Below are 13,092 nucleotides of genomic sequence, written 5' to 3' on the forward strand. Positions count from 1 at the left end.
AGTGAAGACTACAAGAACAAAAGTAAAAACATAAGGATAACTATGACCATCCCTCAGCATGAAAGAACCAAAACTTTTTAAACTTTTTTTGAATAGGCACCATTCTTGTTTACACAGTAAAAAAGGAACAAGAACTGGATGCTGTTTGCAATACTTTTAAGCCTCATTGCATTCCACTTACCTCAAACAGAAAATATACCACATTAAAAATCCAAGAAAGCTGACTATTTCATTTGAAAAGGGTTGACAGCGAAAGGCAATTACCTATCAGAAATAATAATAAAATATGGATGTATCGGGATACAAATCATCACTGCAAGAAATAAAAAACCCTTCAGAATTGCTAGGTGCTTTATTTATTAACTGCAGCCCACATGCAGTAGAGCAGTCTTCTGCCCATCCTTGCAGGAAGCATAGCCAGTGCACAGAAAAAGGAGAAGGGATGTGGAACTGGAAAGTATATGCTAGGTAGAGAACATACAGATGGTAAAAGTATACTCAGAATTACAAAGAAAAAAGAATCTCTGGATGGTGGAAAAGAACAACATACACTGGAGAAACAATACCCTGGACTCTGCTGTTTCTGGGTAGTTGTGCACATGTTGATCATGCTACAGCATGATTAGAATTTTTTTTTTTTGCCTTACTGAGATAGTTATTTCCATACCAGAGGTTATTCATCTTCTCTCCAAAAGTCCAGGAAGCTATCTATAATCATTTCATGAAATGAATGCATTTTGCTCAAGTGAACAATGCAAGCAACCACACAGGAGGGACTAATGCAGAGTATTACAGGAAAACATTCTCAAAAAGTGGAAGAGAGATTAAAAGGTTTCTGATGTTATGATAACACATGAACAAAGCCACTTTTCCTCACCTGCTGTCATCATTCAAAGGGAGGGAAGCGGACACAGAAAGAGTAGGGTGTTGAAAAGGTGTTGCAGGACGAGGACTGCATCCATACTTCAGGTGAGACAGCAAAGCAGAAGCTTGGAGACAACCTCTGCTCTGAAAGAGGACTGAAAGTGTGAGTGACAGATCATTTCTGAAATGTGTTAATAAGTCCCACAGGCTACCTGAATCACATTCAAGATGTCAATCTTCTTGTGGTGTCTACATCAATAGAAGTAGATGACAAAACTGGAAAAATTATGATAATGCCATCTGCTCAAATAAACCAAAATTTTCTCTCCCCACCTCCCCTCTTCGGCTGTTTTTGCCCCAAGCTTCAAAGCCTTATTTGCATTCATACAAAATCTGTTTACAGTCAACTTCACTGTGATACTGGAGCTTCTCCCCCTGCACCCCCAAGACACAAAGCAAAGCTGGCCAGGTGTCTCTAAACCACAGAGCCAGCTGCTCCAAACCAAGCTCACAGGAAATAGCAAGGAAAATATGCGGCATTTGACACATCTGGAATAGATTGCAGAGTCTTTGAAAATAGTGTCCCAGTTCCCTTCCTCCTGCTGATGAGATTTCAGGCTTCCAAAGTGATGCATCAACTATAGAGGATTAGATAACGTGTACATTTTTAACCCTACATATTCTTTCTGACCAAATAAGAATTTTTCCAAGGTAGTACACAAAGTATCTGCATGAAGCTTTCTATAAAATGCATGGATCAAACAGAAGTAATTCTACCAGAAGTTGCTACTTAATATGGGAAAATTGATATAGTTCAAAAATAGTACTAGTTGGTTGTGGTAAGCATAGAAAAAGCAGTATCGCCTGCTTTGCATGGTTGCATTAACTCCTTAAAATAAATGTCCTCACAGTTTGTTGCCATAAAACATGAGATGAAAAAGAGCAAGGATGATTAGTTAGTACCTATTTTGCCAAGTAATTTGTCTGTAATTCGATGTTGACAAAAATACTGCAGTGTGCATTTTTCGACACGAAGTACAAAAAAACCCCAAAAGCATTAAGTCTTAATTAGCAAAACAAAGCAATGCTTTATTATTCGCTTCTTTTTCATCTGGACAATGAATGCAAAAGAACACAGAAACAAACAGAAGTTTAGAAGGAAATCTCAGTAAGATATTGAACATAATACTTAACTTTCTTTTTTCCTTAAAATGCTGAGAAGTAGAGGTGCCCCTAAAATTTTAGTCACTATCAGTTATCTCTGAAAGATTAGGAAAATGAAAATGTTTACATATGTATATTTTAAACATTCATTATAGATACAAAACTCAATTCAGCACTAGCTTAACACAACATTAACCTCACTGTTTTTAATGTTAGTAATAAAAAAGCAGAATTCTAATTAAAAAGAAAAATGGAGGAAACTATTTGTACTTTTTTCCTCAAAGGTGCAACCAACAGCCAATGTAATTTTGCAACTGAGATTCCAGTTGTACAAAGAACTGAGAGATGTCTTCTTCTATTTAAAGAAGAAGGATAAATTTCACAAACTTTAAAAGAAACACACATGCATGAACAGTAGACAGTACCCCTTAAAGAGATGATATTTATAAGAACATAATTGTATACCTTAAATGAATAAAGGGAGAGGTAAAATATACATTTTCTACTTTCAGAGCTTTAAGATTTTTTTCCTTCACAGATTACTTCCAAAATTACCTTGCATTTAAACTAGTTTGTTCTTATGAAATGGCAAAGTATTTATTCTATACAAGCATTATAAAGTAGTTGAATGATTTTTATTGAGAAGCCTTCCATGTGGATGTTGTATTTATAGTGACCTCAAGAATGCAAACCTCCAAAATTACATCTACTACTAACTCAACCTTTAATAGCCAATTAACAAAAAATATGTATATAGCTCTAAGATGAAACAAAATTTAGAGAATATGCTGTTACAAAATATATTTTGACATATTTCCTAGGAAGCAATTAAAACAGTCATTTATGCAGAGTTATTTACAGGGGACTCAAAGTGTATCAGTTTTAGCACAAACCAGTATATTGGTTTGAATTTAATAAAATATTGGTGAATATATGTTTGTGACAAGGAACTTTGGGGTTTAGTAAACTTAAAAATGTTCTATACAATTATTAGATGAATCTAAATTATATAAAAAAGAAACCTGCCTGAACCGGTTAATCTGAATCATTTAATGCATTTCATTGTACTCATAAGTTCAGATCACCAAGTCAGTGGTACATACAAGCTGTGAAACAAGTTACCACTCAAATCTTTCAGATACAACAAGCACAGATTAACTGAGTCTGACTGTACCTAATCTATACTTACAGAGTTTGTTCTTATTTCAGTACTATCTTTTTAACAAGCACATATACAAATGTGCTAAAACAAAAGGCAGCAATTATAAATATTTACTGGAATGACCAGAACTGGTACTTGAGCATAACCATCCTGTCATTCATTTTTGGAGCCATATTTTCACTAATTTGTCTTCTGGTTTTAGTAGTCTTCTATTTTATTAACTTGGAGGGTTACAGATCATCTGGAAGTTTCACACCAGCATAGGAAAGGAATGTCTGTTCGATGCAGTCTGGAGATAAAGAAAAAGTTGTACTTCAGTTCATCACCGTGACTCACCAGAAGCAGCGTTGCCAAGTGACCAGCAAACCTGAACTGCAAGCAGAACAGCAGCCTCCCCACCCCCTATGTCAGGATGGGAGAAAAACCCCAAAAATTTACTGTTATTTTGTTATGATTTCAAAAGAACACCTGAGAATATTTTTTAACTGTAGGGGTGTTATTTGTTATTTATTAAAACTAATAATCAGTGTACAGGAGTCACTGTAACAAGGACATTTTAACGTGATAGCAATTAATTTGAACTTCTTGTTTCAGTACTTAAGATGCTTCAAAAACATAATATTTATGTGTTCATCTCTCTAAACACTACACAGACCTTATGAGCCCACAACCCATACATCTCATTGGTGCTTACAGGTAAAGAAAAAATTCAAAGCCACTGAACTTAAACAGGACAACTCATTAATTTCAGTAAATGCTGGGTTAAACAGTGTTTTGTCCCAATGCAGAATCAGAACTAAAGAAGAGCAAGGAATCCCAGAGTGCATTATCTTACACTCCCACTGTTCTCTTCAAACTACAGTTCTCAAATACCATTTAGTCCTAACAACTGTTTTTAAAATAGTATTTTTAAACAGAATTGTACTGAAAGCTAACAGATATTTTCAGTCTCACCTCAACAAATTTCAGTATTCTGAAGAGATTACCACAACACTAAGAAAAGAAGCCATAAAGGCAAAAAGGCAATGCTGCCATGTAGCTGCCAATTTAGATTGGTTACTAAAAGGCAGTATAGGCCTCAGTTAATTAACTCACTGCATAATTTGGAAAAAATGGCACATTTAAAAGAAATACTATGTCACAGCTAACAGATTTTTTTCATGATCAAGTGTATATTGTATACCACACATTCATCATTAGCTGTTTTTACATGTTTATCATTGTTTTATTAATCCTGTGACCGATCCTGGAGGAAATTTATAAAAAACTTTTCATTTTTTTGCGGCAAACATAGCTTCTCAGGTATGTGAAAATGTCAAAATGCAGTCTTTAAGCATTTTTAGTCAAGTGCAGAGAAATGAAAATGCTGCAATATTTGTTTCTAGGCTTAAATTTATCTTGTCATGCAATTTAAATAAAAGAAGTTGAATGCAAATAAAGACCCCTGGTTTAAGTTACATAGTGAAGTCCAATAAATCCACTTAACGGATAAATAGCATTAAAAAAACCCGAGTGGATATGTGCCAGATTGATTAGTCAGCTACCTGAAGGATACATAAAGCACATTGTTGCATACACAATAATCATACTTGTACATGACTGTCTTAATCCAGTCATGTAAAGAGAGACAATACTCAACTATTGTTTGCATGTTCAGATCCATGTCAATCAGATTTAATATGCAGGCAGATTAGTGCTTCCTAACTTGCTGACAACAGGTTGACTACTAAAGCCAGTTTTCCAACACAAAGGACAGTATCCTGACAGCAGCAGATACTGTTTCTTGGGGAAAAACAACATGTTCCTCTTAATTTTTGTTACTGAAAATGAGTTCCAGGGAAGACTGGAGGCAATGAGGATGCATTATTTACTTTCAAATAAGAGACTTCACACATCTCCAAGCCCATGAAGAATATATATACAATATTCATGACAGATGTTCAAAAACCATGCAACTTCTACTTTGTGACAAAGTTTGGTTATTTATTTTTAATATTTCATTCTTCTCCATTTTCCTGGGAAAGATAACCTCATCACTGAAAATTGCTTACCTTCAGTACAAGAAAAAAAATCTTGTTCTGTGAGCAGCTGCCATGCTTTCAGACATATTTCTGACTTTAAGATAATTAACAAAGCCTCGGAAGAACAGAAGGAGTCCTGAAAGTGTAGAAAATGCACAAAATTCAGTATATTAACATATATACATACTATCCCACATTATTCTTACTAGCATAATTTTTAAATTAGCCTAAAAAGTAAATTGAAGACTTTATTTATCATTCACAAATTCACCAAGCAAGTCAACTTTTATCTTGTGATACAAAGATTCAATTTTATGGAAGCCTTTTCAGAAATGTTTAGTTTTCAGAATTTTCAGTTCAAGTATCATCTGCTAAAAAGACTGCATGAAAATACTTATAAAGAAGAAAAAAAGTCCTGAAAATAGTCTGATTTGCAAATTCTTTTCAAGCAGAATTCTCAAAATAAATTACTAATGTGTTAGAAGACTACCTGGTTCACAAAATGTACATTTAGCAATGTTTACAGTAAATGTACTGCAAGTCAAAAGAGGAAAAAAAAAAAGACATAGTAAGGATTGCTGTAGCAAGAAGCCAATAATGAATTGTAGTAGATTATGACTTGGGATTTAACTATCTATGAAAAATCACCTGTCCAAGAGGAGGAAGAAAAACTGCCAAAGAAAATTACTCAACATATGTCAATATTACAGTTTTTGTCAACTCCACATTTCAAAATCTTTTAAAATATTTACATTTTACTCCATTTGAAAGAATATTTCAGCTAAGAGGAAAAAAGATGTACACAATAGTCACAGAGAAGTTACATTAGCAATAATGGTAGCTTGAAGATATATGCTTACGTGCATATACACATGTGCATTAAAACTCCAAAGGTTCAAATGAAAATCTACACCGAGATTTTACAAGTTCAGCAAAGGATTTAATTCCTTTCTTTCCTGCATTATGCATTTTTTCTTCCTGCTGTCCTGGATGAGCCCCTGATTTTTTCCAGTGATCATTTCTTCTCTAAATGATTTTTGTTTGTGGTTTTTTTAACTTTCCTTTTGCTTTTTTAAACCAAAGCTTCATCAGGATATGCATGCAAGCAAAAAAAAAAAAAAAGAGAAGACAACAGAGAATGCTCTGCTAACCAGTGGAACTTCAACTAAGCCGGACACACTTCTGTGATTAAGGTGAATTCTGCACAGAGAAGAAAGCAGTAAGTTCTTGACCACAAGTCTACTACAAAACCTGAGCTACCAAGAGGCTACGAGAGGTAGTCCCCCTTTCAACTGAAAAGCAGCTGAAACAGCAAATTAGGGTAGGCAGCTCTTTAGGTGCTTGATAGTATACCTTCTGCATTATACATGTTGGAAAAAAAGTCCAAGCTCAACCCATATTTTAAATTTCTCTGTTAAGGGAAGAAAAAAAACCCACCCCACTTTCCATTGTGTTCCTCAATAAGAAAAATTGGCTAGCATTTAAATTTAAAATTTAGAATTGTCTCTCTCCAATTTTTTCACTGTCCATGGCAGCTCTTTGGAATTAGACCACTTTGCTTTTCCGTGACGCAGAAGCAGATCTTTGCAGATGCTGAAAGAAGGACAGTGAGCAAAAACAGATCAGTGAACACCAGAAGAGAGAAGATAGCAGTAAGTGGGCTCAAGGATGTCAAAGCACTATGCAAAAGAAAGGCTCCAACTCATTCATTTCTGGAGAGATGCTGGACATCCTACTTTGTATGCTCTAAGGGAAGGTTATCGAAAACAACAAAATACAGATCTGGTTGGCAGTGTTCCTATGACATGATAATACTCCTCCATGTCCTGATAGTAGCTTTTTTGGGTTGAATCCTTCTGTGGTGTCCTAGCAATCCCATATAGCCACTTCATCAGTTTAGAAACATTGTTGGCATATTTCATGCAAAACATACATAAGGGAATGCTGAGTGTCAGATGCATACTGTATGCCTCAGAGTGACTTTTATTCCAAGGCATATTATAAACTTTGTAATTTAAAGTAAAAGCAAAAAATCCTCAGACACATCAGAGCAAAAATAAGGTTATCCCAAATTAAAGTGAGCTACTTCCTGAACATGTGCAAAAGACTAGTAAAAAGAAAAACTACAGCTTTTTCCATAGACATGTGGGGGTGGGGGGAGTGCTAGGGGAAGAACACTAATTTCATCCTAGTGAAAAAAGGTGTAAAACCTCAGTGTCGAGGCACCACAGGGCTTGGTTTTAATTAAAGACTTATCTGGAGATGTTTGTGCCTGCAAAGTCATTTCACTTCAATGTCTGTTTGTGCCTGCAGAGAGTCATTTCACCTACTTCAATACAGTAACCTCAAACAATACAAAAACATTCAAGGGACCAATGCTGTGATGCGTTAAACATTTGCAGTTTCTACATATTTCAAGCAACCAAGTGCACCACAGTAGAGCAAGGTGAGCATTAGAAAGTCTGATGAATGTCCTTGAACACTAAAACACAGATAAAGTTTTAGGTAATGTTATTTAAGACTTTTGGCATTTCTTGCAAGATAATTAGCAAGTCACAAACAGTCAAGATCTCAGAATTGGTGTTTTTTCTTAATTTACTCAACACTTCATTCTATCATTTGCTGTCAGCCACTTGCATCAATTGACTCAAAGGGAAGAGTGCCACCTACTGAACCAGCAACAGTTTAGCATGCTTCCAGAGCTGGAAACAGAAATTAAAATGCATAGCAGCATTCACTTCTGTAAAAGAAAAATCATTCCAGATTCCATATTCAAATTACAAAATCCACAGTTGGAAAAAAGGTATAGTGGTTGGGGTTTGGTATGCCTTCATTACAAACAAACAGAAGAGCAGAATTTGATGTGCATAAGACTTTGAACATGGGCACGCAGAGCTCTTAAGAGAAAGCTGACATCATGGGACCACTGTGATCAGCAAGCATGAAGCCATTCTCTCATCCTACTGAGCAACTGCTCATGCAGTTTGCATTTCAAAGGACTCAAAAAGGACGTTTTGTGACCTGTGCACAAGACAGCGGACTCCACCTTCCTGGGTTCAGTCCTATTTCTTAAAATTACAAGTCTCGGTTTTACACATAATCACTTATGCAGAAGAAAATTTTTTGAGCTGAAGTGTATTTGAATAGTCCATAGTTCACACAATAACACTACTATGGTAACCAATAACCTCATGAATACTGTGGAAATCAAAACAGCGCACAAAACTATCAGCAGCTAAACATGTGACAAAACTTACTTACAATAACATGATTCATCTTTGAGTACTTCCACATCAAAACAGAAATTAATTCAACTGCCACTTACCAAGTACGAGAAATATCCACCAAAGCCAGTACTGCCCATTGAAATATCCAGTAAAATAATCTGAAAACTGAAATTCATACATGAGGCTTAGCTGCAGTAAAGATAGATGACTAAGACATATTTAATGCAAATAGAGAAAGCACAGAGGAAAAACGCAAATTTAAATAAAAGTAATGTATCCTACTAAAATGCAAACCTAGTATTTGTGCAGCAGTTTAATACACAAAACACTTCTATTATCAGTTGGTTTGTGGCAAAGTCATTCAAAATATCTAAAAAATGTGTGTACCTACATAAAAATACATATATTAAAAAGGCACTTGTATTATTGCCAGTAATCCAATGTTTTTTATTACAATGAATCACCACTTGTCGATTTTCCTTTTTTCCCCCCCATGCCTGCCATCCCAAACACATTACAGCAGCCTGCTGCTTTAGATATTAACACGAAAAGCCACATTAGTTTAATCTTATCAGACAGGGATGTTCTGCTGACCCCACAAAAGAAGAGCTTTTGACCCTCTGTATACCCCCTACTGTTAATCGCTGCCACGAATACCAGCCCCATAAAGACCCCCAACTCATTAAAGTCTTTTCATTTTCAAACCAGCATTCAGTTCCCAGCAGCGAGCTGAACGCAACCAAATGAACCTTGAAGTGCCATTTCAACTGTTCCTGCGAGTGACCATGGCAGGCAGTTTTGTCCTCCCTGTGATGTGGGAGGCAGCTGGAGGGCAGGGTGTGATTGTACTGGAGACAGGTATCTGTGCCTTTACCAGACTCCAGACTTCATGCTTCACTGATAAAAAGGCTAATAAAATGTCTCTAAAACCCACACAAAAAGTAGAAATGGGGACATGTGTGAAGAGTTGCCAGAAGGAATAAAATAACCTACTTAGCAGCTCTGCACACTTTCCATACACTTCCACCCTGCTATCATTCATTATGTTTACTGCATCCTGACAGTACTTCCCGTTTGCCCTTTCTAGGATATTTCAGTATATCAACCAAGAAGTAGTGGGGGAGAAATAAAAAACCCTGCATGAACAAAAGAATGCCCACAAAACCAACAAAAACAACAGCAACAACCAAAAAAAAATAACAACCAAAAAAACCACCAAAATCAACCAAACAAAAGATACTGGGTCACATATGCAACGAGATAAAAATCCAATACATTTAAAGAACTCTAGGCATAGCTGGCTTTTTTTCTTCAATTAATCCACATGTTTTTTCCAGAATAAAGCCAGATCATGTGAATTCTTGGAGGGTTTAATCTTATATACTCTATTCATTTCTATCATCAAAGGAAAAAATAAAACAGAATTGCTAAGTTGAACTAAAGAATTGCTATTTACATTATCCCTATATTAATACTCTATTCATAGGATATTGACAACACATTGACAATGATCCCATCTCACTTGTTAGTCAGTATTTTCAACTCAACATCATATATGTGTGTGTATATATATACACACACACATCAATACACTTTTTGAAAAGTTACAATTTCATTTAACTGGAAAGAAGATTTATGAAAGCCAGTAATCAAATACTTCCCCATGTGCCTTACTCTCCTTGGGCAGAAACAGCCATGGGTGCAGAATTTCCCCAATAGTAAAACTGTGCTTTTGCTCCCCCTGCTCTTCCTTTTCCCCAGTAAAAACTGATACAGATCAACCATATGTGAATTCAGGCTGTTTAGACACTAAAAAGCTTTGTACTACTGAACCTGAGTGAAAAAGGGTGACACAGACCTTCGGAAGAGCTTGAAAGAAAGGAACAGAACAATTTGGTGCACGTAGGCCTGCTTGTGTGCCACCATTAAAATGGCTTTCAACACACACCTCACGAGCTTTCTGCTCTTGTCTCTTGGAAGGGAGACAACAGAGCAACAAGATGATCCTCACTATGAAAAAAACCCACCCCTGAGGTCCTGGAATTGGTCAGCTCTAATATTTTTGAATTAGTAGCAGATTACATACAATAATTTCATTATAGTCTAGAACACAGTAATTCTACAAGGAAGTTTATTACATATTAATTTTTATGTTTGTTTTGAGCACATTTTCCAGCAGAGAGGAATAATAAAGCTGACATAATGAGCAAGTTCTGCACTCTGTTTAGCATGCCTTAAGGGAAGCTGAAAATATCCCCAATGAATGCATAGTTGAAAAATTTATGTCTTTTCTCTCCATTAAGATAAATTCCATCTTAGCCCCTGAATTCCAACAAATACACCAGAATCACATCTGGTCCAGCAGCATTCCCTGCTCTGAATGAGCAAAAAGCAAATTAAAAAAAGCTCTAAGAAGGATGCAGTACATGTCCAGGAAGGACCATGCAACCTTTCTGCAACTTTTTTACAATTGTGCTAAAATCAAATCAAGTCACTAACACACACACAAACAGGAAAAAAAAAATTAAAAAAAGGTCATTGATGGCAGAACATAGAAGTTATCTAAGTTAGCCAAGATCTTTTTCTTCATCAAAAGGGATGAGGTTTTAAATGTTGTGTCTCACAGATATATAGAATTCAAGTTCAGAAAGCAGCGTTACATTTCATCTAGCATCCACTTAGCTAAGCAACTTGCATTGGGCTAATATAGCTTTTGGAAAAGTATCTAGTTTTGCAATGAAAACATCAAGAATCAAGCTTTTAAGATGGTAAAAATGTGACTAACTTAATATTCAAGTTGGATTTGATCCCATATGTATCTTACAAGGAATAAAAGAATCAAATACAAGGAAGTAATGCTTTCTCTTATATTTCCTTCCCAACAGACCAAGACATTTATAAATCTATTATACAGGACACTATAATACCAGTGATATTTTAGGTACTTGCTCCACTTTTTCTGTAGACTTTTAAATACCTGTTCAAGGAATGAGTCATTCTGCATTTATTTTAGTGGAAATGTGACCATCAAATGCTATGTCAGGTAAAAAAAAGAAAAAAATACTTATTTTTAATTCCCTTATTATATCCTTGAATAAATTGTTATGGGTTTGTTCTACAGAGTCTGTACAGTGTGAATCAAGAAACATACCCGTACAATGAGAATCCATTTGATCAGGGAGAGACCAAATCCACAGATTGCACCATACCTTCCAGCTATGGTATTTGTTATACAGAAGGATAAACAAAAGCCAATCCAGTTGAAAATAAACGCCACTATAAAATAAAAGAAACAGTAGCTTCTGTTAATCTGTATAGCTAAGCAAACAGACTTAACAGTAATTTCACTTTTAAACTACTGAGGACATGCTTACACAGTCAGTTAATTCCCTTCCAGTAATTCAGCCTTTCAGAAATTGACTTTGAACCCAGACATTCCCCATGGTATAGTCACTTAATGACAAAGCAAATGGTAAACAGGCTGGAACCTACTACTTTACGCAAGCGAAAATTCCAACATAAAAGAAAGTATTGCACTGCAATAGACACCTAACCAGATTATACTGGACATGAAGGGTAAATTCACAAAAAGGACTATAACATACGAGATTTGGATTAAAACAAAGAAGAGCCTTGGCTACACTTTTATAACCAAAAATACAGTTATATGCACACATATGTGCATGTATCAACTTTATCCAGTTTGGATCGAACAGAATAAAACTATCCACTCTTGCTCTGTAAACACAGGGTAGGAAGGAAGATAAGTTGAGAAGCTGATGTTTCATGGGTCTCCTTTAGATCTATATTCATTCTCTTTTAGATTTATATTCACAAGACATAAGAAGCCTTGGAAGTTTTACACAGAAGTTTAAGAAATCAATGAATAAAAAAAGGACATTGAGCATAACTACCACTGCTGCTGCAATTAACACTTTTACACAACCCCCAGTTTAACAACTTAAATTTTCATATCTGCAGATGTACTTGGCAATCAGCATCAGCATCATCTGTATTGACTTCAGGTTGCATACATTACATCAGAGTGTGAGCATTCACAATTAGGGGAATGTCCCAGCTTGGGAATCAGTGAGGGCATATAAAAAGAAAATCACCAAACAGAAAAGATGGAGGAGCTGGTAGAAGAAGGCACTCAGGAATTCTGGAGAGGACATGACAGTGGAAAATTGAAAACATTAGGGAACTTCACAGTAAACACAAGACTATCACAGAGGATGGAAACAGGAATGGAAATGGGGCAGAGGGGAACAAAACCCCTGCCCACAAATCCTTCATGTTTAAAATCCCAAACTTAGCTACATAAAATTCAGACATTAAATCATGACAGGAAAAATAAGTCTGTCTCTTCACTTAAAGTTTGAACAACAACTAGGAACAGAAAATTCCTCAATAGTTTTCTTTAATTAGAGCATTTTGAAGTATTATCTATAAAAAACAACTATTCTTATACTTTAAAGCATTCTAACAATTCTTCCAATAATCCACATGAAGATGCAATGATATGCTCACAAATGCAAAATTAGTCTTTAAAATTGCAGCAGGATTCCATGAACTGTAAAGAAACTGAAGTTCCAAGAGAAGTTTTGGAAGGCTTCACATCAACATAGTCATTTAGTACAAATGAGAAAACATC

At 35.6% G+C, this 13,092-nt stretch overlaps 1 protein-coding gene across 2 annotated transcripts in view; it reads right to left on the minus strand.

Moving 5' to 3' along the window:
• Nucleotides 1–1,932: 1,932 nt before the first annotated feature.
• Nucleotides 1,933–13,092, minus strand: part of NDFIP2 (Nedd4 family interacting protein 2) — a 47,154-nt gene continuing 35,994 nt past the window's right edge. For both annotated transcript variants that reach the window (XM_069008514.1, XM_069008519.1), the window contains 4 exons: nucleotides 11,590–11,714; nucleotides 8,537–8,603; nucleotides 5,242–5,347; nucleotides 1,933–3,479 (listed from right to left, as the gene is read on the minus strand). In XM_069008514.1, the coding sequence (XP_068864615.1) occupies nucleotides 5,244–5,347; nucleotides 8,537–8,603; nucleotides 11,590–11,714 (296 nt within the window). In that variant the 3' untranslated portion in view covers nucleotides 1,933–3,479; nucleotides 5,242–5,243. The remainder of the gene's footprint in view (nucleotides 3,480–5,241; nucleotides 5,348–8,536; nucleotides 8,604–11,589; nucleotides 11,715–13,092) is intronic.

Source organism: Aphelocoma coerulescens, chromosome 1 (genome assembly GCF_041296385.1).
Source record: "Aphelocoma coerulescens isolate FSJ_1873_10779 chromosome 1, UR_Acoe_1.0, whole genome shotgun sequence".
Classification (NCBI taxonomy): domain Eukaryota; kingdom Metazoa; phylum Chordata; class Aves; order Passeriformes; family Corvidae; genus Aphelocoma; species Aphelocoma coerulescens.